The 26541-nt window shown below is 35.8% G+C and overlaps 1 protein-coding gene across 1 annotated transcript in view; it reads left to right on the top strand.

Annotated features, from left to right (window-relative positions):
* The window catches only part of SLC25A21 (solute carrier family 25 member 21), a 290692-nt gene that overhangs the window by 137637 nt on the left and 126514 nt on the right, over positions 1-26541 (top strand). The window contains exon 2 of the mRNA XM_068398947.1: positions 24517-24565. Within this exon, the coding sequence (XP_068255048.1) occupies positions 24517-24565 (49 nt within the window). The remainder of the gene's footprint in view (positions 1-24516; positions 24566-26541) is intronic.

The following is a 26541-nucleotide window of genomic DNA, read 5'->3' as shown; positions in this document are numbered from 1 at the left end:
AAAATTTATGATAGAGCATTACAAAGGATTGCTTTGTACATTGACTTAGGATTTCTAACGATATTAAAGGCTGGTTTATTTCAGCGCTTCTAGTAAAATGCTGTAGTTCACCTTTGAGACATCACTTTATATGCGTGTTGTATATAACGGTTATTTGTTTTCTTATTACAACATGGAGAATAAATGAGTATTTAATTTTAAAGAAAGAATTCCTCCCTAAGTTCCATCACTTTCCTGTTTCTTCTTCAACAGTAAAAATCAAATACGTTTTACTACATAGTCACCACATGCCCATTATAATTATCTTTCATACTTCTTTTAGGCATTCGTCAAAATAATACATCCCCTGGCTGTACTACATAAGAAGCACTTCTGTACCTTTTATTTTTTAATTGTTTCAATTGTAAAACAGTTAAATAAGAAAGCTTGCATACATGATTTTTAGCAATTGTATAGATAACAGACGCTAATATTAAGCAAAAAAGTTACTGAGTTTTTAACTGAGAGATAAGAGAATACAAGCAAAATGTACTTACAAAAACATTGTGTTTTTCTACAATTAATTTAGGAATCAGAGTGGCAACTCCATCATAACTGTATAGTTAAGAATGTGTGACTTCCATAATAAACTTGTATTTTGGGGTGTTTATGACTGAACTCAGCCATTTAAAAATAAGCTAGAGAAGCTGTGAGGTCTTTTTTTGGCAGTGATTTTTTTAAATATGTATTTGAAAAAAAAAAGCTCTGCTTTCCTGAAGTGTACTTAAATAGAAGTTATTGATTTTCAGACACATTTTTGTAAACTTGTAAACCAAAAAATGTTTATTTTACAAGATGCAATTTTAGAAACCTGTAGTTCTTAAAAATATTAGTGTTAACAAAATAGAATCTTAATTTTTGAAAATAGTTAGCTCCCCTCTGTGAATGCTTTTCCCAAAGCAAACTTTCCTGAGCCGTATCATGCCATTAGTTTCTAAGCAGAACAGAAGTAGAAGTTTCTTTTTAAGAGAGTCTGGTACAATACAGCTTCATGTACCAACACCCTTGGCCTGTTTCTTACCTTCCTCGTATTACACTAATGACTTCAGTTAAGTTGTTTGTGATTTGTAGCAGTGCAAGAGAAACATCAGATCGCTCATGCTTTTAGAAGCTCCTTCTACAAAATAAGATGTGAAACAATATCTTTGCTACTAAAGTCTTGTCATTTCTATTCCATGTTTCACAGGAAAAATTGATGGCTTGATTCTGAACGTGCTGAAATCTGTAAAAGCAAGGCTTTTTTGTCAGCTTCAGCAGGTGTTGAGTCAAGCCCTTTGTTCTGATCCTGCAAGGATTTATGCGCATACTCCTGTATATCCATTAACTTCACATAAGCAAAGTCATTGCTGATTTGGGGCCTCTGGGTTTTAGCATTATTTGTATTTTTACTTATAGTTATGGTTCCATTGTAAGTTGTAGTTGCATCATTCACAATCAAGATTTAAAGCTATTTTTCATTATTTTCAGTTTTTAGTGTTTATTTCTTCTTTGCAAAAATATGTCTGAATTAATTTGGAAATGTACAAAAGGAAATTTTCGTAGCATAAGAAAAGATATGGATAGATGGAGGCTGAGGGGTAAAAAGTGTCATTGTTCATATGGTATAAAAAATGAAATATTAAGATTAACACAAAATGTAGTAGGTGGAAGGATAACAGATGACTTTAGAGTTTTTACAGCTGCAACATTTGCCTCTCATATTGTTAGAATGGCTGAGAACCTCACCGTATTGAACACATTTATCCTCCTGGCATTATTGGGAGGACAAGAAATATCATTGGCCTAATTTTGCAGCAGAATGCTGGGGCACAGAATCTACATGCAAAGTTATCTGCATTACTTCAGAGACGTCCTAGATGCATGAGCCTCTACTCTGTATGTAAGCCATTGCACTGTAAGCCACTGCCATCTTTTTTGCAGCACAGGCAACAAGACAAGACTTTTTCTCTCATTTTAAGCATCAAAAATTAATATAAAAGTGAAATTTATTTTTCTTAGTCTCATTTGAAGCAGTTTATGAAAGTGCATTAATTAGCTGAACAACAGATTCTTCAATCCTTTCTTATTCATGCCTTGAGATGCTCTGTCTGTGCTTCCTGAGTTCCTTCCTAATACCATCGTGTAATCTTACTAGCTTATACCCATGTTCTCTTACAGTTGGGTAAAGGCAGCATGAACTGTGGCTAGTTTGGGGCAATGACTATATAAACACACTAGTAAATAACACCTGCAACTCGATATGTGGCTGTTGCCAAGCACAACTCCTAGTCATGTTTCCCTTTTAATAAAGGCTGATAAGACTGTTAGACTAGTGTCTAGCTTGACTTCCCAGCTGATTTACAAAAAATACAGAATAATCCTGTATCCTTACTATACCTATTCCTCTGCTAAATTTAATTCAAATTGACCAATGAGTTCAGGGTGTTCAGAATATCTGAGACTGGAAGGGATCTCCGGAGATTGTCTAGCCCAACCTCCTGCTTAAAGCAGGGTCATCTAGAATAGATTGCTCAGGGCCATGCCCAGTTAGGTTTTGAATATCTCTGAGGATGATGACTCCACAACCTTTCTGGACAACCTGTTTAGTTGCACCCTTACAGAATACTCTTATGTTCAAACAGAAGTTCCTGTATTTCAGTTCTTTCCACTTGCTTCTTGTCCTGTCAACTGAGCACTACTAAAAAAGAGCACCTCCTGCCCCATGAGGTATTTATACATTTTAATAAGATCCCCCACTAGAGCCTTCTCTTCTGCAAGCTGAACAGTGCCAGCTCTCTCAACTTCTTCTGGTATATATATCAGAAGCATCAGTCCCTTAATAACCCTTGGGGCCCTTTGTTGTACTCACTGCAGTTTGTCCATCTCTCTCCTGTACTGTTCATGTACAAGACTCTACATGTTTTCTGTAACTGTTCCAGTTCAGTACTGTTGAATATATGTAAGCTTTGCTTAGTAAACAGTAGGGGTAATTATTGGTTTTGTACATCAATCCAAAAATGATCAGGCAATGTGACTTAGACATATATTTAATTTGATTTTTTACCTGTTCATAAAATACTAAAATGTGCAGAAGCTTGAGGAAGGAATACACTGTAATCAGAATACTTCACTGGTTAGGCACTTCACTTTGGTTATGCAAAGGAACAGCATCTTTTCTGTCACTGTTCCTATTCATTGTTCAGAATATACAAAGCTGGATAAAGGAATTGACTATGATGAAGAAAAATGATGTTGCAGTCCAGTCTTCTGATTGTGCCTTAATTTTTATTGAGTCTTATGCAGTCTACTGACTTCCCTTTCACACAGAAATGCCAAGACCATGTGGTATTTTGAACTTCCTGAATGTATGACTTAACTGTGTTTGTGAGTGCAAAAATAGAACAATATAAGTAATACATGTGACTATATGAAATAGTTATAATTTTGCCTACATATTATTTATATAAAACTATAAATATATATATTTATTTATATTATATATATTTTTATATATATTTATATAATATATACTTATATAAATATATAACTGATCTGTAAGAATGTTTAAATCCTCCCCTTTTGATTCCATTGTGCTCTCAGACATAATTTGTTTTCAAAGCTGCCACTTTATTCCTTAGCTGTGTACTGTGCCATTCTGGAAATTGTTCTGTAACATGAACGTAACATTTTTTACTGATTTCAGTAGTTTAGATTTGAAGAACTGTAATGCCTTTGAATTGTGGCCATTTTTAGATATTTATGTTGCAAAATAGGTTCCAGTAAGAGTTACATGCACTTGCACCTTATCAAATTCGATTTTTTTTACATCGGTATTTGTATTTCGACTTTGAGTTACCTGTCACTTGGTTAAAGAAACATGGTGTATTCAAATACAGAAGTGACAAGTAGGAGAAAAGAATAAAGAACAGGCATAGCAGTCAGGCAGACATACGGGAAAGAGAACAATTCTAACCTACCAAGAAAATTGCCTGTGAGGATTTCTCCAGTTGTGTCTAATTCCATAAATACATCAATTTTCAGATTTTGTAGTGGTCACCAACTGGTGTTGCAAAACAGCCTCTGAATCTACAAGTGCTCTCTGGCTATAATTTATTTCAATAAATGGTGCAACTCGTTTATTGAATTAATTTTTGCTGACTACAGTAATCATAACGAACTGTGCCCTAAATGGCATTTTATTATAAATTCCTCTCAGAAATAGAAATTATTTTTTAAAAAAGGCATGTCGTGTAAGATACTTGTGTGTCAGGATTCTTTCTGATCATGATACACTTTGATATGCACATAGCGATAGAAGAATTCTCTTCAGTCATGAACATTTTTAGTGAACTTGCAAATAGTGACCTAAATTAAAAAGTGTAATTCTGAACTTTAATTAATATTTAGCTAATTTAATTGAAGAAAAGACAGATACTAATTCTTTAATTAATTACTGATTCTCTAATTTAAAAGTGGAAATAGGAAAGAAATTATTTTTAAACAATCTATATATATGTGTATGTGCATATTCATATGTCTTTTTTCTATTATTTTTATAGTGTATCAAATTACTTCCTTACCCAGACAGATTACAGAATTTTCCTGAAAACTTTTTATTCATTTTTTTTCCGGGTATGCACATAACCTTAAAGGACCAGCTACTAAGGAAAACTGAGCACCCAGAGTTGTGTCAGATTTTCAGGAGATCGGTGCCTGAGGGTATGCACAGTGTAGATCACCAAATGAGGGTTGCTTTCTTCTAATCTCCTTTGTCCCAGGCTTCTCCAGTAATATAAGCAATTAACACACAGCAAATGAATTTTAAAACTGTATTTGAATGATAATACTGAGTACCAGTAAAAGTTTAAAGAGAGTACCTGCCATTAAAGGACTCAGAAATAGTAAGAAAGGAAACATCAGGGCAAGACAAACTTAGAGGAGTAGTCAGTGGAGAACTGATAGAAAAGTTTTCAATAGAAAGGCATTTTACACCCTTTAGTTACTTCAGAAATCCAAATGAGATAATTATTCATTAAATCAAAGCTTCAGTTTTCCTCCTTCCCTTTTCAGGGGGTTCATGAGTAATAGCAAAAAAATTATTTGATGAAGGATCATGGGAGATGGAGAATATCTGTGGTTCAGTTTGGTAAAGAAGATGTAGATTAACTTGTGGCATTCGGGATGTACTAGTATTGCTTCTCATTGATTTGGCTGATTTTTCAATCATGATTCATGAGTTGTGAATTGAGAAGATACAGAACACTACTGCTACTGGTGAAGCTTATGCAGATAAAAACTCAGTAGCAAAAAGCTATTGCGATTTTCTCAAGCTAAAATTACAGGTGATTGTGATTCCTTAACTGGATAAAAACTTCCACATAGTAATGTTGAAGTGCTTTAGCTAGTTATTTGAACCAAAGTAATTCTCATGCTCAGCTTCCACGCACAGTCTAATAATTTAGTTGGGCAATATATGTTGAAGTGAATAGTTCTTACATAAGTGTGTTTAAACTAAGTAAACAGTGTATGTTTTGCTAGTTTTAGATACATGATGCTGTTCCCTGTTCAGGATTCCCCCAGTTTGCATCAGAGTCAGCTTTGATCCATCAGTATGTTGGAGGAAAACTTATGGTTCTCTCTGCACAAGGGGCCTCTCTTACTGTGTTACTATCCAGTTTCTTCTTAAGAGAGAGATGAGTGTTACCCAGCATTTGTCAGAGCTACAGTTTTTCTCCAGTGATAAACCCAGGGCTCGATTTAAAAAGCTTGTTCTTCATGAATTTATTTTTTACATTTCTAGATAAGTTTAATGGATCTGTTCCATTAAAAATATGGCTACAGAATGTCTACACATTAGGGAGATTTCATATGGCTCTTGTTGCACCTGAAAGAATAGTTTCATTTTCAGCACTAAATAGAGAGAGAACAGCATCAATGTTCATGGTTTTACATTTTAACGTACCAGGTGAGAGAGCTACTCTTCAGAGTGGTTGTCATGCTAGTTTCAAAAAATACAAAAACATGTGGGCTTTCTAGAGTTGAACAGTCTGTGCTGGCTGAGCGCCAGTGTAAGTAAAATGTGTAGAAATGTGACGGCCCAAAGCAAGCTAATAAATGATAGTGTCGCATGAGTTTAGAAATGAGACCTTCAGGGAACTATGAGAATATGAATGTCTTAAATATTTATTTGTGCTTTTGGAGAATACAAAATGTATTTTCTAATGCGCTTGAGAAAAAAACAGTGCCTCAACTGCAAACAAATATGATTTAAGTTAAAAGAAAACAGTAAGGCATAACATGTAAAACTGGAAAATACTGTTTATTCAGAAGTAACAGCATTAGTAAATCAAGGCTTCTGTGAGTTATTATGGTTCCTACTGCTAGGCTGTCCATATACAGATACAGTCTGTTTTATTGTTGACAAAAATGGCAAGATACAACAGGTGGATGGCAGTGATAAATTAAGATGTAAAGAAAGGGAAAAGAATAAGCAGTTAAAGTGTGATGGTGCCATGTGTGCAAAGTTTTGAGTATAGCTGTAGCCATCTGAATTCTGCAGTCGTCGTGGGAAGAACTATCGTTACTTCAGTTTTACCCTTTTTGTTGCCAGTGTGTAATGTATACATTGCCAGATTCCTTGGATATCTGCTGGGGTGACTTCATCTGATGTTCACTCAGGAGTACTGTTTTGATTAATGTTTGTTCTCTGCACTCGTCTGTTATATAGCACAGGTTCAACATTGATCTACAGAGATGCAAACCTTATCAGCTGTGCTTGGATTCTGAAACATGATGATGTCCATGGCAAATCAGTATTCAAGAACTATTTAATGAGAAAATGTCCTAATGGTTTAGATTGTAAGAGAAGGGGAAAAAAATCTATGTAGTTGTGATAGCATTTGTGAATGTTGAACATTGGAAAACACATTGTACTTAAGTTAGAAGAAAGGTTGCTATTCCTAATACTTCTTTAATCCTTCAAAATTCATATTACTTTTAAAGTCACAGCAGCGGCTTGTTTGTTTTTCTAAAAAGGAATAATTTAATACCAAATTAAGTCGATGAATGCTATTGTTTAAACCAAACTGTAATAGTTCAGAAAGCTGTGTCATTTCCTCAAAACAATTTTCCATTTCACAAAAAACACCCTATTTTTTCCCCTACATTTTTAGTCAGAAATGAGGTGCTTTTCAGCAGAGGCTTGTACAATGATTATAAATAGTCAGGTGGAGAGGCACCAGCCATTATTTTTGAGGAAAACAGTGAAGTTTCCTTCATTGGGTCTCATGGTAGGAATCCAAATAAAAGTTGCAATCTAACCATTTATAAATTAGTGAACCTGTAACATATACACAGTGTTTAATCATGTACCTATGCATATACCATTAAAATGGTGGTAATTAGCTACACAGATGATATCCTCTCCAGTCTAAGTATCAAGTTTCAATGCTCTCCTGCAACTCAGTAGTGCAGGACTGGTTTCTCACAGACTTTCCTACTGGAATGGTTCCAGAGTGCAGGGCTCCTGGAGGTGATCTTATTCTAAAGGACTTTTTATGTTTTCTGCAAGCATGAATTGTCAGAATTAACTCTGAATTAGCAGACTGATTTTATACTGATAGGCTATCCAAGATGGGAACGTGTAACCTACAAATTAAATATGTTGTTACTTACATTATCTGCAGCATTAAGTTCCAAGTGTGGAATATAAAGAATATAAAAAAAAAATTAGAAATTTGGAACTGAGTGTTCTCCCTGGCTGCTAATGCCAAGATTTCCAACTAGCTTTTCCATGTTTTTCAAGTCTCATGGGATTTTTGTGCATTTTGTAGCTTGATGTTTTTCTTTACCTGGATCTGTCATGCCAGATACAGACAAAAATGAAGGCTGAAGAATGCTGAACATAGATTGCATACACTGAAAAAAGAGGAATTTGGGAACTAAAACCAAAAGAGACTCATGGCTTTAAATTATGTGTTTGACCTAATTAAAATGTAAGATTTGCTCTGTTATAATGAGGCTGTTAAAAGCGTTTTTTTAAAGTGAGTTATGACACTAAGGGTGATAAGAGTGACATAGAGCCTAATGTATCCCAAAATTACATTAATTATATTTCACTAAATGACACTTAAGTTGATTTTAAAGAGTTCTTTAAATAATATCTAACTTTTAGAACCAAAATCACATATAAAATAAGAATAGTAGCAAATATGTATTAAAGATCTGATTTTATTTAAGCAAGTAAGAATAAGACTATTCCCACTAATAATAGGATTGTGACTGTTCTCAAAGTAATTTACATAACCCTTGTCTAAGCCTTTGGTCTCACAATTTTTACATTACTTAATCATACATTAATTTATCATCCTATAGTGAGATGCCTTGCTCTGTAGACAAGGGGAGGGCAGTGGATGTTGTATGCCTCAACTTTAGTGAGGCGTTTAACAGAGTCTTCTGTAGTCTTGTCACCATATTGATGAGATGTGCGTCGGATAAGTGGTCAATAAGGTAGATGGAAAATTGGCTGGACCGCTGGGCTTGAGGAGTTGTGATCAGTGATGCAAAGTGCAGCTGGCAGCCGGTAACCAGTGGTGTTGCTCGGTGTTCGAAACAGGTGTTTATTGTCTTCATTAGCAAACTGGATGATGGGATGGAGGCCATTCTCAGCAAGTTTGTGGATAGCACCAAACTGGGTGGAGTGGACCAGGGTTTTCTAATGTTGGACTAAATGACCACTGGAGGTCCCTTCCAAACTAAGTTATGCTATGATTTCATCCATAACAAAAAAGCACGTTTTCAAGAAAAAAGCATAACATCTTAAAATTTATATTGCTAATAGTTGTCATCAGTAGTTGCAGTAAGAATGCCCTTTAGTGTTACAGACTAAATTTTCAGTGTAGCAGGTTCATGTCCGTGCTGAAGGACAGGCAATGAACAAACACCTGTTTGAGTTAAGATTTCTAAGGCTGCTGCCCTGACACCACCTTCATCAGCAGAAAGCTCCTTTTTTCCACGTAGCTGAATGTGAAGTGGACACTGAGAGACTCGCTTCAGCCTAAGTGTTGGTGTTTGCCCCAGTTCACTATAATCGGCTTTATGTGTGGCTTTTGACCAAATCTCCACCATTGGTTTCTGTGTAAGACCTTCTGTGTAATTTCATATACAAACACCACCTGACATTACTGAATTCCATTTCCTTTCTTCCACTCCCAGAGCTTTCCCATGCCTTCCTCCTATTACAACCTCTTACTGAGATAGATTAGGTTTTCCTTCCTCCACTCCATGTAAAGAGTGGCCAGTCTTAGGACTTCCAAAACTGCGTACTGCCAATGCTTTATTTGGTTGAGAGCCAGAAGGTGTGGAAAAGTGTGAAAACTAGGAACTCTGAGAAAATTTCAGAAACAGAAGATAACAGTGGCTTCCTGACACAGCAAAACTCCACTGCATTACGGAACTCATCTAGGCTCTAATCAGACATTAGTATCATGCAGCAGCCCATCCTGAATCCACAGTGTTGTCCTACTGCCAGTGGTGTGATGTAATGCTCGTAGATGCATATTAGCTCAAAAGTCAGATTACCTCTTCTTTTTCTTTCATATCACATCAAAACTGATCAGAAAATTAGCTCTAGAGCAGAACAGATATGTTCACTGGCATTTTGGGAAAAGAAATGTAGTTTTCTTTGTTTCACAAAAAAATACTTGCCCTACATTTTCAGTGAACCAAAACTATAGACAAAACTTTCATGTAATCTATAACGTTCACAGTGAAGGGATTTCTAAAATGTTTCATTTTTAAAGTACTAAAATGTAGTGCTTCATATTCTTAATATTTTTTGCCTTTTTTCAGATATGAAAAATTAAGTGACACTATAATTTTTTTAAAAAAATTTCAATACTGAAAATTTTCACCAGAATTTTTGGCCTCTTTCAGTCTAGCATTTTGCACTAAAAGTTTCATATTTCTTTTACACTAGACTGTATCAGATCCTGTGTGTCTACTGCAAACTATCTTAGAAAATATTGATATGAGCCATCATCCTGACGTGCACACAGATGCTCTCAGTCTTATCTTTGAGCTTTAGAAAGAGATTTGTACTTAGATCCTAGAAAGCAAATAACACCAAAAATGCACTTAAATATTCTTAAAGTTTCTTGAGTTCCATTTATAGATCTCACATTCTCATATTGATGCCCTGCATTTATCTGACCTGCAGATAAGTCTTCCTTCAACCAACTTTATAGATGAAATCTAATCTTCGAAGACACACAGAAGTTTGTCTTCAAAAACTTATGATGTGTCTTGTGATATTTTATTGACTCAGTCTTCTTAACTTCTCTTTCTGTTCTAGCTTTTGTCTGTTTCTCAGAACTTTGAGGTACACAGAAAAATGCTTGAAAACCTGTACAGATAATTAACCAGGTAATCTGTCTAGTGCTAGTGGACAAGAAACTCATGTGAACATGAAGACTGTCTACATTGGCTTTTTACTTTGGAGCAGAACTGTGGTTGAGTCCACAGTGCACTATAGTGAAGATGAACTAGATTCCTAGTTTCAGGGAATGAAACTGGCTGCTCTGCTGTCAGTTCACCAAGCACTCTCCAAACCCTAACGAGGAAAAGGAGTCCAAACCAAACAAGAGGATAAGACAAAATCTGATTTTAAGTAAGACTGTATGCAATGTAGGTATTTTGGGGCATCAGGACTAATTGCTTTAATCTTGTCACCCATTTCTGTTGTGCTTAATTAATTGCAAATATAGACATAACAAGGTAGCAAAAAGGAATTAAATTGATTAGTTGAGTCCTTTAGTCACAGTCCTCTAATAATAATGTAAAATACAATTGCTATGTCTTTAGGAACTTTGCAGAAAATTTTTGCTTCTTTGATGTCGTGGTGTAGAAGAAGCATACGTCATCATTTGCCTCCTGCAAACACTCAAGCTAGTTCTGATCCTCAAAGAGTAGATTTTGCAAGTTATCAAGGCCTACCCGTTCCTAACTTTCATAGCTTGAGAAGAGTACAATACTTGAACTTGCCAGTATACAGGAACTCTTAATTGTCCTGGGATTTTTTGATGATTATGTGAAGAGGATGGATTGTACTGTCTAGCTCAAGATGATGTGGGGAGAAGAGAGATTTGGACAATGAAGTGTTGACCTAGCAGTGCAGGTTTCAGGATATCCACCTGTTTAGATGCCACAAACTTTGATCTGTAGAATACTTTTCAGATGCTGATTACGTAACATGACCTGGCTCTCATAGACATATTTTTGCATGGAGAGAATGCACACGACTAAGGGATATAGAGCTTCCCTATTAGCGTCAACAGTAGTGTGGCCCACTATGCCATGGCAGAGGCATTCTCTACAGGTGATGAAGTCCCTCTAAAAACACAGTAGCTACATTGAGAATTATAGTCATCTTTTTCTACTTGACATATAACTGACCACCTGGCAGTGATTAGAGCTTGTATTAAAGAAATAAACAAGAGGATTATAGAATCCTCATTTGTTTTGTGGATACATTTTGTTCTGAAAAAATACCTCGTTTTATAAAACTAAGTGGAGGAAATGCGTCTTCTGTAAGAAAGGATCCTTAGGAATTCATAATTATTTTCAGCATACCAGAACAAGGGCATTTGCTAACTGACCAATAAAAATCAGATATTTTCTCAAGGAATAAGTTGAAAATATCTATCAATATAGTCAGTGGTGGTAAGTCCTCATACTTTCAGTGGAAAATTATTCCTTCTTAACTGGTGGTATTTGTGTTTTTAAGCCGTTTGTCTATTGGCAAGTTCAGCAGTACCAGCCTCTGTTGGAGGAATATTGCTCTATCTTTGTGTTAAATACAGCTACACCTTTTCCCCTTCTTTTTCTTCTTTGGTGTTTTGTTTTGTTTTTTTTAATGCTGGCAAGCTGCTGATGTAATTAAGTTTTGGAAAGAAGAGAGGGCGTGGGTGCCTGAAAATGTTAAAGACAGGTTAATTCTAGATGTGGCTTTGCATGTTGATGTTTCACAGTTAACACACAACTTCATAGTAGATTTCTCTTGAAACTTTGCCATGATATACTGCCAGCAAATGGGAGTGGTGAAAAACACTGGGAAGACCAGTGACTGCTAAAATAACACAAAATAGTGGTGCTCTCATCACCTGTTGCCACAACATAGAATTCAACAAAAAATGCATTCAGTAGAAGACCCTAGAATGTTTGACAGCATTGTGTATACAGGTCACATTCAAGAAGATATTTTATCGACAGATACTTGATAATCAGTCATTGTGTTTTAGTAGCCTTGGCATCAAGAGTCAAGTTCGTTACTGGTATACATTAGAAGACTTCTCTGAAATGCTAGGAAGCTGCTTCCATATCAATAAGCAGACAAATGGGTCCCGAATATCTTTTTATACAAAGCACTTGTTTTAGGCCTCATCTTGTAATTGGGATCAATATTGGTATTGTAATCCTATAGTAAATGTCATTAATATTGGTGGGTCATTGGAGAAGAAAAAGAAAGGTGCATATAGTTTTAGATCTTTTTGCAGAACTATGTCTACCGCAAAACTACTTTGCTTTGATACACAAAGATTGAATATATTCTTCTTGAGACATCATTTGGAATTTGATCCTGTCTCCATGGTAAAACAAAAAATTTTTACAAGCTTCAGTGGCAATGTTGGACAGCAACAAATCAAAGATGAGGTTTGGGGTTTTTGTACTGCAAAATTATTCAATTTCTAGTTACCTGTGTAAAGTACTATGAAATTTGCACTGCCTGCAAATGATAAGTACAAAATTTTTAATGAAAATCCAAATCTTAAAATGGCGTTAGATCAACCTAATTTTTAACAGTAGTGTATTCTTTTATCATTATGTAATGTTATAACTACTGGTAGAAGCAAAAAAAACCCAACAAACAATGCATTTGAAAATCTCAGGAATATTCAAACACTGGATGAAAATCTAAAATTCTACAGTCTTAACATTTGGGATTTTTTTAATTAAGTGAAATATTTACTACAAGGAGCCACAATTGTGAAACAGCTTATTTTCTCTTTTGTGGGGTAATATCGCTGATTTGAAACATAAGTTCATAGTCGTAAGTAGTGTTTTACAGCATATACACTTTATTCTTGGGTATATTTTGTATAAAATATTATTCATAAATTGTGAACAAAAGATGCAAACAGGAATTACTACTCTTTGATATATCTGAAATATTTCTGCTCATACAAGCATGAAATTAAAGCAGTTGAAATTTAGTGAGGAAAATGAGGCAGAGGCTCACCCTAGGATAGCTGGTCACTTTGTGACTGGATGGTTCACCCCAGAGTAAGAGACTTCACAATAAATTTTTACGCTTCTGATTTTTCATGGCATTGTTGAGTTCAGCAGCTGTTCCAAAGCAGGCTGCTCTAAGGGTTTCAGACACTAGTTGTTTCATTCCTTGCTTGCGTATTTTTGACAAAATTTTTGTATTTTTATTTAACTGGTATATTTTTACCCAGAAGAATGATTTATTTTAATTTATTCAGAAGAAAAATAAGGTTTTACTCTACTTTATATAAATGCTTTGTAATGGTAATCCTTTAGGAACATTTTCATTCCTGCTCTTAGGTTTGTCTTTGCGCAAGCTTTTCTTTGACCTTTTTAGTACTTTCTCTACAGAGTTCTAGCCTGAAATTTTTGGGCTCCAGGAGCATCCCTGTCAAAGATGACATATTTTCAGTGTAACATGGAGTATTGTATAGAAAATTACCATTATCTGTATTACACATTCAGCATTACTATGCCCATTTGTATTTGCTTTCCTCAGCTGAGCTGGAACTGGTACTGTCATTTCATTATTCATACATCTAGATACTTCAATATATGTTTATATTGATGGTACAAAAGATGGAAAAAGTCTGTGTATTGTTAATAGCTATTCAATTATTCTTACATTTAGGAAGCATGTGACAAAAGTAAGCATATTGAATTGGTTTTTAAATCCCCTTAATTTTATTTTGTTTATGCATGTTTCTCCTTTAGTTATATATAGAAGTAGATTCGACTCCTGTTTTAAATGAAAGATGAAAGATGCGTGCCTCTTAAAATAAGTGATGAGTAATTCTAGCTTTCAGCTATACAGTTTGTGTCACATACTTTGTACAATACCAGAAAAGAACTTTGTGAAGAGTAAAGTTGAGGTGTAACAATAATCCCTCAAGGTTCATAGTTGGAGAAAGTTATTTCTGCATACTGCTCATAGTAAGGACTTTTTTTGAAGAATAAAGTTTGGCTTCTAGCCACACCTGCTTGCTAGCTGCTATACATACATTGAGGCAGGCTAATTGACTGTTCATGTACCTCACCACTACTGTCTCTGAAGGCACGCTAACTTGTTTGGAGATGTGATTAATTAAAACTTTCTTAGGGAAGACTAAAAGGTTGACATTTTGGAAAAGAATATGGAGGTTACAAATTGCTATTACATACACAGAAAGAGATCAAGGGATAGTTTACGCTACAGAATCAGTTTTTTGAAACCTTTCTACTTTGTGTATGTGTATCTCATGTTTTTTTTCTGTTGTTAGCTAAACCTTTGGGAAAGGACCTAACACAAAATCCAGAGAATTTGAAGAGGTGCTCTCCATCCACCTCAGTGGCTTTGTATGATGCCCTGTGTGATCAAGTACCCATACCTTAAGTCATTTAGCATACACTCTAGCTTCTGTGTTAAACAGCTTTTTAATTCTATAAGGGCCTTAGTTTGATGATGCAAGCATTAAGTGCAGCCCTGACTACTGGGCTGTAATATACAAGAACTGCTTATTGATCCTGCAGCAATGACAGAACTTTCTCCTTAGTCAAAATCCTACTGGAAACTGGTATGTGTTCTGCGCTAAGGAGAGAGGTCTCTAAATAATAGAATCTATGTAAAAAAGGGTACTGGGGAATGCAGGTATGTGACTTCTCTATAAAGAGCACCACAGCTCCTGGAAGTGCAGCACACTGTGCTAGCCAGAGAGGTGCTTGCTTGCCTTTCAGTTTCCTTTAGGATTCCTCGTTGTGGGATATTTACTTATTGCAATGTTGAGTAGTAAACAAAAAACCATGAACAACTAAATCTAAGCTCAGGAACGATTCCATTTTTTCTCTCCAAATACTGAGCAATTTGTAGCTTTTGCAGATGAATCCAGAATAATATTGCCTCAGGCAGTATTTCCATAGTGAGACCAAAGATTTTTTCCAAGTCCTGTACTTAAGATTTTAAATTTGCATTTTGTTGAAACTCCTGTAATGGTACAGTCCTTAAGGACAGGTCAGAAGGCTTATAGACTGTTGAATGTGTGACAAAGAGGCCATAAAGAATCTGGTCAGATGTAGCTAATTAAAGGTAAATGAAGGACAGCTGCTTTTTATGTTTCCAGCACATCTTTGATCTGCTCTACCCCTCAGACCTCTGTGGACAAGGTAGTTAAATACAAACTAGGAGGCCTATTTTAAAGACATTAAAGCCCTCCAGGGCAATCGAGTGACAGTCCAAGCAGCCATAAGCTGTTTGCTTTATTCATTAGAGAACTTTAAACGTGTCAAGAAATAGAATAATGTCCATGCTCTCAGATCAGCATTAGCAATGAAGATTACAACAGCTCTGGGACATATGAATGGGCAAACTTCTTATGAAAACAAGTTTATTGAGAAGTATTTTACTATAATGGCAAAGAAAATATAGGTTACACATTTTCATTGCAAGAATATTGATTCAATATGCACTGAAATATCTTAAGCTGTAGTGACACAAACATCATGTCACCCAGTGCTGACCTCAGTGGTCCCTTCAATCATGTTTTAAAAAACTTCCTTTTCAGACACACACGATGGAAAGAATATGTCATATATGAGTGACATAATAGCACGTAATACTTGCTGAAGAATTTATGAAGAATTCACACAATATATAGCCTTTCACTTGTGTCTAGAGACTCAGATGCTTAAGTTTGTAAATTGCAAGTGTTCATTTTATAAGTCAAAGCTTTATTGTCTATACAACATCAGTAAAGGATGTAGAAAAACTAAATAAAGAAAAAAACATCACTTAGCTATATAAACAACTCTTTATTGCTAGTCATTTTGGAAAAAGTGACTTTGCCCAGAAATATTTGTGAGTCCAACTCAGTATATTTTTTGAGAATTGTTTGATATCTTAATTTTTTAATTGTTGCTTTGTAAAGAGTAATTGAAATGGAAATTAAGGTGAAGCAAATTCCTGTATCGTTCTGAATGGTAGATTCTGGAGATGCGTGCCATATTGCTTCAATAATATTTAAGAACTTAGAGAAAATATTTGCTTTTTTTTTATGTTGTGTGCTGTGTTTTGCTCCATTATCTTTTGTGTCAATACCTAAATATTGCATTGTTTGACTGTGTAATCAAACTCTGCCTGGTATTCAGACCCTCTGGGACAGCTTTGGTATTTTAAAATCAAGTAAAGATGTGAAAAATCTGGAGTTTTAAAATGGTCATGTCAACTGCCTTTTTGCCTATGACATAAATGTAAATTTCATAGGTCTTACAATACAAATAATGTTTCTACATGGCATTTTACCTCAAAAAGGCTCTGTGTGAGTAGTGCAGTTGGAAATGCTTGCCTATGAAAGCGCTGGATGCTATCTGAGTCTGGAAGAACCTTTCTTCCAAAGAGATGTAAATGTAGCAGAAGATCCTCTGTGACTAGCCACTGATTTTTCCCAGATGATTTGTCATTTCCTCCTAGTCTTACTATAAATATATTTAACTGTACATAATTTAAAACTAACTTGATCTTCCAAATTGTCGTAGATTTATCTAATGGCAGATATATAAGTATTTCTGCAGTCAAGTCATAGACATGAGGTTAATCAAGTTGGTAGGTCCGTGAACTAAGGACTTAATTTTTTCATTTTAAAATAAGCAGCAAATAAAAAATTCAAATTAAACTGGAAGGTGGCCTTTGTTTTTACTCAACAAACAATACTCAGAGCACCTAAATGAGCACTGAGCAGTTTAATTGAAGCACATTAAAAGATTCACTGAGCTATATTCTAGGCAACACTAAGTGTAAAGATGTGGTTATTGCTGGCAGCATGAGCATAATATACAGATTTGGCTGATTGTGCCAAAAATGTTGTGAAAAGCAAACAATGAATAAATTTCTGCTAAATTTAGAGCAGTTTCCATACATACTTTAAATATTAAAGCTAGGTATTTTTTACCCAGAGGCAAGAAATACATTGGTAAATTACTCCAGAATTCTGCTAAATATTGTGGATTGAGGACCCATGGTTTTGGCTGACATACTTACACCTGTTCCACTCCCATTGAATCTGTATGTATCAGCCTGGCTGTGTGTTAGACAGAAAGGAAAAAACTCATACTATGGTAGAACTACTGTGAAAGGCAAATATAATAGCCTGATAGGAACATTTATCTTCAATTTAAAGATCAAATAAAATAAGTTTAAAAGGGAACTAAAATATAAGAATAATCTTATTTTTTTAGAAAGTTTTATTTTTTATTTTTTTAACAAAGTACCTGGGACATCAAGAGAAACATTAAGACCTTCAAAATACGTTCCATATTGACAAATGCTTCATTGCAAATATTGATTTATTACTGCAATAACCTCTCAGTACTTGTATATGCATGTATTATCACAAGGTGAAATTTGCCCTTTCAAAGGCTATAAATGTATACAGAGGTTTATGCATGTGTGCCCAGGTATAATCAAAACTTAGGTTTGAGCATCTTGTATTCGTGGCATGACTATATAAGAATATCTGTACCATTTTCTGTCTTTATTCACTTAACTGCTGTAACCCAATTTTCAAGCTCAGCAAAAATAATAGAATATAACTACTTTCCTCCTATATTTGCAATAGAACTGGACAGTTTGCCATCATAATAATGCTTTCTTTACCTGGGCAGGGAGCAGTGAAATCATGCAGATACTAGGCAAGCATTGTCAGCACCAAAGATGAGCAGTCTGAACTGTCTGATGTATTGAGCATGAGCACATTTCTAGGTCTGTGGACTGGGATTTGGGAAGCAAAAGGGGATTTGTAGCTGAGCAACAGCCTGTCTAGAAGACGTGCTGCCTGAAACACTCATTTCCAGCTCCTGTCTTCCGCACATCTAGGATGTGATTCTCCAGCACTTGAGTAACCTGTACATAAAACCTTGAAGATTAAATGCTAGTTTGCTATACAGTCAAGGAGCTGTTATGAATTCAACACAGGCTGAATTGCTTTCATGGAGAGAGCTACAAGAACACTGACCACTTTCAGCACAAATGCTACAGGCCAAACATCAGAAATTTCCATCCACTGCTGGAGTCCTGGGGTTTTTAGAAAGCCAGATAGTCACTGTTCCCAGCCCTGCTATTCCTCAGTTTCCAGATAGCAATACTACACTGACCGCTTGCATCTATTAAGGAATGCTGTTACCTAACAAGGTGTTGAGCGTGACTCAGCTCCTCCGTTAGGCATGCAAAGGCCTTCTTCTAAAATGCATTATGTAACGATGGTAAACCAAGAGCTCCTCCTGGGATTAACTGTGATCAGGTAACACATTTTTAAACACAGACATCCTTGTCCACACCAAGGGGAAAATCATATTCAACATCTAGTTTAATTAACATGTTTTCTAGTATATTTTCTCAGTGTAGACAAGGTCTCCAAGGAAGAATGACTCATGAATGCAGCATTGCCATTATGCAGTACTTTTTGGAGTAACTTTCCATTTCTCCACATTTTCTAAGGAAAGCATTGATTTGGCTCACTACTTAAAAGGTTAATTAATGTTTGCGAGGAGCTCCAGGGTACCATTAGTTAATCCCGTACTACAACACTAAATAGAATCCTGGGCAAGAGTTAAAATAAGTGTCACTTTCTTAAGTGAAGGCTAATACGTAGATCTTTTCCAGCATAGTCCATGTATACAGCTGTATAGTTTTCCTTGGAGCCTGCTTGACACATACTACAATTGAGATAGGCACAATACGTGATTGCCTCACGAGGAAAGGAGTGGGCCTTGGCTGCCACACATATCACAGTGAACCTAGTGTTTTGTGGACTTTTTTGAGGAAGATGTACCCTTACAGAACAGGTAAAAGCTTCATGTGTCTGTGAAGATGGAGGGGGACAGCAGGCTAATAGAATTGTGTAGAATTGGCTGCAGGGATACTTTTTTCCAGGCATTAATTATTCTTCAAATAATGCTGTTAGAATCAGGAAGAGGTTCCATGCTTCGTCTTGTTACATAAAGTATTTTAGCCAACAGACAAGCAGATTTAAGAGGAATTTGTCATTGTTTTTATTAGGATATGAAGATCAACACAAGATTCATTCTGTCAGACATATATTCTCAGAAGGAAATGCATAGTATGCGTAAAATATTTATGATCATTTTTACATTGTAACTATATCTATGTAAAAGCCAAAATAAATACCAGCTGTTCCAGCTATACAATATACAGTGCCTGATGTGTTTATTGCCACATTTTCTATGACCAGTCTCCTTTCTGTTGTGTTTCTCCAGTGACTGTGTTATTCCAGGGAAATGAGTAACACAAGGGGAGGAGGGTGCATAATGACTTCTACGCTGTAGGGGGTTGTCTGAACTAACACATGGATCATGCTCTACATCTCTTGAATCTGTGCTGGAATCTATGCTCAGAGTGTGTTATGCAGAGAACATGTAGAGGGTGAGCTACTCAGATTTCTTTGAAAGACATATCAGTGTCTGTCACAGGCCCTTTACACTTTTCAGTTCACAGCTTTGAGGGTCACAGAAGAGCTGAATGCAAGAATTTGTCTCCTAAGGAGAACCAAAGCCATAATGATTCTATTTTTATCTGTGGTATTTAGCAAATACTGTTAGCTAGATTTCATTCTTTTCCTCCCTATTCAGTGAACAGACAAAATATGGAAACACCTGGGGAGTTGCGGAGAGCTATAATCCTGTGCCACTGAAGTCTCTTAACTTTTGCTTTTTGCCAGATGGATAATTAGAGCACATTTTAAACAGCCAGAGTATTCTCAGGCCACATTGTATGATTATTGGTACAAGATTTGTGTGTGTGATGGAACAGAGGAACAAAGAGCAAAGGAACTCAAAATACCCACCAGTCACCAAAATGTGTGCGTTGAAGAGATGTATATGAAGATTGCCAGTTTGAAATTTTAAGTGTGAATCTTGTAGAGGGATATGTAATGTAATCCATAGTGGGAAACAATTTAAAAACAGAAGACATTTTTGGAAAAGGGAAAATGCTCTACCGAGGAGGGTCAGTTTGGGGGTCAGTATTTTCTGTCATTTTATTCCCTCCATGGGGTCAGTTAATGAGCAGAATGTTTTACATAATAGAATTCTGGACTCCCTTCTCAGTTGTTGATATTCCACTTGTGTACGCTCAGAGGATGTCAATGATGACAGCTGGTTATTTCTTCAATGCACAGATTTTGATTATACCTTCTTTTATGGTTAGTATCCAGTTTTCACAAGGAATGTTTTCCCACCCAGAAGACAACAAATGTTGGACTGACCTAGTAATTGTTCTTTCCTATATTTCCTTTGGGCTCTTGTTCAGCTAGTTGGATCTGAGTTGTTTTAAACATAATTAGGCCATCATAAATCACTCTGCTTTAGTTCACATGTGACATCACCAAGGACACCCAATGGGACGATTAGAATATGTTTTTGGACAATCTATCTGTAGCTAGGTTAACTACTTTATCATGAAAATAGTTTGTAAACAGTAGTCTTTATAGTGTGAGAAGTTAAAATATATTGCACCCTGATATAGCTGTTCAGCAAATTAGATTGTCATAGTGCTAATTGAATTTGTCACAAAGCTGATGAACATTTGCTAAAGAAAGAGCAATATATTTCATTTTATTGAGCACATCTTAGAGTGCTTGTAATTTAGTAGGGCCACCACACTTTCTGGGCAGGCTATCAAATAGGATGTTGTAATGATTGCATGACTACTATAGTAGATGGAAAAATGTAGTTTGTGTTTGTAGCTGTTCCATTAGTGTCTCGCACAGTGTGCCCTCCTTTGGTGCTCTTCAGAGAGCTGTGTCATAATCTCAGCATCTTTTGAAGATTTCTGTCTGGTGAAATCAAGCAACTATTCACCGTTTAAAACCTAGTGCATAATTAAATGATGAGACAAAGGAAAGACTGAGAAAGGCGGATAACCAATAGAATCCTGAAGTTATCAAAACAGAGCTCTTGCCAAGGACCTTGGAATTCATCTGATTCAGTTGCTGGAAAAATGCCTGAATTAAAAATTATCCTATGAGGACCAAGAAAATAGAGCCAAATTCTAGCACTGTAGTTTTCTCCCAAAATGGACATTAATGCTGCAAAAACAGAATAGGGTGAACAACTCCTGGCCCCGTGCTCGGCCCCCTACTGTAGGCTCTATCTGCCAAAAAAAGATGGAATAGAAGATCAAAAATGGAGGCTGGGGGGAGTTGGGAGGAGAAGTTGGAAAAGGAAGGTGGTTGGAAAGGAAAAAACTCCTAGGCTATGCCCCTTGCCAGCACTGAAACACCCGACTGCAGCTCCACTTGCAAAGCACCTGTTGGCAGCTGTTGGAGTAGTTTATAGGTTTTGGGACAGAATCAGGATAGAAACCTTATAGTCTGTGTTCCCTGATGTGACATGTGATATGGCCTTATTTTAGTAAAATAGAAGTCATTCCTGGGCAATAATTATAGCAATAAATACACCTGTTCAGAAATAACGACAGCTTTTGTTTTCTAGAAAAAATATAACAAATATTAAATTGCATGATTTTGAATGACTCTCCTTACTACTAATATTAACGTTCTTTGGCTGATATGACCTGTGTTGTCTTCCTTTTATCCAGAACTGAAAAACAAAATAATGTTGCATGCAGTGGAAAGAAAATACAACAAAACAATGGTCATAAATATTAACTTGATACTGTCATTCAAACACAGTGGCAAGAAGCTAGGTGTAAGGGATTATTTGGCCAGTTTTATGTTTTGCAAGTTTTATATATTAGAGTGGAATGATAGAAAAGTAGGAAAATTATATATGTTAAATTAGGACTCTCAGCAAGTATTTTATGTTGGGAATTCACTTGAAACATTTTAACGTCTTTGCAAATTTTCATGTAAACTGCTGTTCAGATACATTTAGTTGAGAACATTAGCATTACAGTTTACGTCCTCCTTCTGTTACTAACTCCAAAAGTTACTTGTGTTTGTGTACAAAAACTTTTGCAGTTGTTATATAAATAAATTGTTCTTCATTAAGACAGATATATAACAATCAAAAATAATATATGTATTTGATATGTAAAGTATATCAAGCAGGAAATAAATGGTTATTTTTAAATATAGGTATTTATTATAGGCTGAGCTAAAAACTATTGCTTTTATTGGCTAACTGTCCTTTGACTGTAATGAGAATTTTCCCTCTGCTAATGCTTTGGTTCAGTGTAAAAGGCTTACTTAGGTAAGTACCTGTATTACTCAGAAAGTTTGGATGAAGTTGAAATAGAAAGAAGATAATCTTTTGGAATTTAATCCTTTCTTATATAAACTTTAAAAAACCCCACAGTTTTCCTGTTCTACTTGAAACACTAAACTTATTAGCTCTAAAATAATTGAAATTTGAAACTTTAAGCCTTCCTTAGATTTATGTTCAGTAATGAAAAAAAGAACTCAGATATCTGATGCTGCAGTGTATGCTACCCAGGTAGAGCCTGGTTCCTGCATGAAGTCCACCAAGAGTCTTTCTCCATCAGTCTGCCAAAGAATAGGACCAAAATGCAAATTCCATTAGTTCAATGGTTTGTGTGTGGAACATTTCAAAATGAGATTTTCAGTGAGTGTTAGAGTAATTTCTTTGCCTTGCTTAGAAAGAGAAAGTAGTTGAGTAGCCTAGCTTGTAATAAATTGTCTTAGGTATTAGAGACGGTTAGTTTAGTGACACCTGAGCCTGGCCATACTCTGTGCCATTAAAATAAGAGGACAGGATCTGGACTTTAAGACAGTGATATCTGAACAAGGAGAGCACCTAGTGGAACATAAGCACGTGCTTAATTTCAGTGGGACTGTATGGTATGCATAAAGAAAGGAATTTGCAGATATTTTAACTCGAATAAGAATGCTTTCCTGAATCAAGATTTTTAGAAGTTTAGCTGTGAATCACCAAAAGACACATTCTGTATTGAAAAAGGTTTGTAATTATTTTTGCTATAATCATAAATAGATGAAATAAATGCATTCAAACCTTATTGTAAGTATAGTCCTCACAAATTGTTTTTGCTTGTTGTAGCATAAAATTTATCGTTCTGGATAAAAAGAGACCATGGGTGCTTAAGAGTCTTAATAAACCAGGGCACAGAAAGTTTAAAAACATGATAATCTAGTATCTTAGACATACAGATAAGTATTTTCTCAGTATTTCAAAATCCTTTAAGATTTGTGTAGTTGTTTTTATTACCTCTACACAGTGACAGATCTCAAAAATACTTTTTTACTGTGATCCTGATAAATACATCTTTTTTATTGTATGTTTGCTCTTTGGAATGAGGGTGATATATGAAATGGACAAAGGAATAGTCAAGCCTAGAAAATTTAAGCAAATACAGAGAAGCTCTGAAAGTTCTCCCCACACAACCTATGCCGGTGAGCATCAGCAAAATGTGCATGGTAAACTTCTGGACTTTTCATGAGGTGTCTGGTGGGTGGAAAAAAGTAACAGAACCAGCTTTGAAGCTGGTGGTGGCAGGTGTATTCAGCACCTTCCAGATCTCTTCTTTCTCAGCATTCCTCCCTTGCTGTTCACACCGTGCATTCTTGGACACGGAAAGTCCCCAGCATGTAAATTTAAGTGCTCATGATGAGCAGTGGAGCAAGAAGGGGAAAAGCCAGGACTACGCATCAGCAACAGCACAGAGCAGGACAGGATGAAGAACCAGTAAGGCTGAAGCTTGGATAGCCAGCTCAGCAATCAGCTGTCATTTTAACACCAAATTCGTCTGAGCCCCCAGCACTGTCTTGCATAATAGCAGTGTGTTTAGGGATTAGTCTTACATGACAAAGAAGCCAGTGCCAACCTGAACTCCCTTCCTTCACTACTTTCAGCAAGACTGAATATATTTATTTATTGTGCCAGTTAAATATTCCTGCTGTTCTTAAGTCAGAAAACTGAGCAAAAACTGTGATTAAATTGATCACATAACTTATGTCCTCACTTTCCCCACTATAATGAACAGCTAGCACTGTTTACTGTCTAAAATCCGTGATGGTTCCAATATACTACAGAAGAGTATGTTTAATATGAGGTATATAAGTACTGTATCATCAATGATACGTTTAGGTTTTTACCTTACTTTTCAAACTTCAAAAACTATTGGAGTCAATGAAAATTAAACTACTACTTGTACAAATGTTTATTAGGCCTTTTTTTATTATTATTTTATAGGTCTTGTAGAAATTTGCCTGATGCATCCCCTCGATGTAGTGAAAACAAGGTAAGATTCTGCTTGAACAGGTTTTGTTGACACTGGAAGATATCCAAATTAGAAGCTGTCAAAAAATAAAATGCTAGAACTTCTCCAAGTAAGATAACTGGTGCCTTTAATGGCATTTATATTTACTTACCTGTATCTATAGCATTTGACAGATGGAATTTGAATAGCATGACACATTTCTGATTAGAGGTCATCTAAAGGTGTTAAATCTGTTTTGTCACATGTATTTTTAATGTTGTAACAAAATCCTAAAACATGAAGAGGGCTATAGTTAAATTCGCTTACTATATGTATCATCTTCAGTAATGCTTATATGTAATCAGAAAATACCATATTGCCTCCAAAATAATTTTCACAGATTTTTGAGAACTGAAAAAATAATAAAGTGTTCCACATTCTCTCTGTAAGCTAGGTAACTTCATGCGTTTATCTTTTTTTATCTTTTTATCTGTCCCTATTTTCTTTTCTATACTTTTTAGTTTTCATATCAATTCATAATACGTGAAAAGCAAACCAGAATGCAGAAGCATACAATAAGGAGGAGAAAACTTTCCATGCCGTGTGTGTTACATGCAATGCCAATAATTACCGTATACTGCTCCTGGAGCTCTATCTAGATCTCAGTTATGTAGGCAGAAAAGCTTCACTGGGAGATGAATGAGCCCCAAACAAATGATGACAGCTGTGGTCTCTGGAATAGGCTTGAAGCAGTCAATTATGACTTGAGATTTTAGTTCCAGATAGCCGAAGTGTGAGCTCGTTACAGATGTATTTTTGGCTTCTGTTTAAATCACATTCTGGGGTTTGCCTCAGACCTTGAAACACACTTTTCTGCAGCTTGCACTCTGCAGGAGGCGGCCAGCTGTCTGTGGTGATTGCCCAGCACCAGAGGACGAGAATGCAGGCTCCATCTGCATTAACTGCTGCTGAGGTGCTGTAGGTACTCCTTGGGGCTTGGAGTTTGCTCAGGCAATTCTTCTGTATGCCTTCATGATACGGAATATGGTGATTCATACAGAGACAATACACCTGATAGTTTCAAGAGCCCTCTCTGCCCCTCCAAGTACCACTGAGACCTCCCTATTAAAACAAGATTTGCATAAAGAGATTGAAATTAAAGACTAAGAAACAACAGGGTACAAGCAAAAGAAATACAAGACCAAATTTAAAAGAAAAAAATCTGCCTTGCTCTGCTGTCATGTGGTCCTCATGGGATGTGCTTTAATGACTTCATTTTGGCAGGTTGTGCTATAACTCACCTATAGCTCTAAAGCTTTTGGTTTTACCTCTACCTCTTTTACTCTTTGTAAAGAGTAAACCAGGAGTCACGTTGTTCTGTGTAAACGCCGCATCAGTGATTTACCTCTCATGTCTTTAATGCCTTTGAGGTTGACATCCTACACATCCTTGTGCCTCCAGTCTTGGTTGAAAGAACTTAATACATATTCTTAGAATAACTCATTATTTAGGACATGCTACATATCATGTATCATAAAAAGCATTAATTGCACATCTGTTCTGATAAACTGGCAATCAACAGATGTACTTTCAGCTTTCTCCTAGAAACCACACATACAGTGGACTCTCAGAATACAAGGACAGATTTCCCCATTTCTATTCCAGATTTTAATGGTTTTATCATACTGTTAGTAGTGAAAATGCTAATCAGATCTGAGATCCAGAAATGGAAAGCACTAAATAGTGTATGGAGATGTTTGTGAAGCTGTATCAATATATAAAAAAAAAGAAACTTAATAAAAATTAAGAACCCTTTAAATGTGAAATCTGGGTCCATAAACAGTGGAATTAGAGAAGAAAGCAGGGAAAAAGGAAAGAACAGTAGGTGTGCAAGAGAAATCAGATTTTGGATCATGGTGAAACCAAGGGGCTGAATCAAGTAAAAAAGCCATTAAGCAAATTTCTTCATTTGAAGTTTCTTCAAATGAAGTTGAGTTAACTCTTGCATTGAGTTAGCT

Source organism: Nyctibius grandis, chromosome 4, assembly GCF_013368605.1.
Source record: "Nyctibius grandis isolate bNycGra1 chromosome 4, bNycGra1.pri, whole genome shotgun sequence".
Classification (NCBI taxonomy): Eukaryota; Metazoa; Chordata; class Aves; order Nyctibiiformes; family Nyctibiidae; genus Nyctibius; species Nyctibius grandis.
This window is presented reverse-complemented; position numbering and strand designations above follow the sequence as displayed.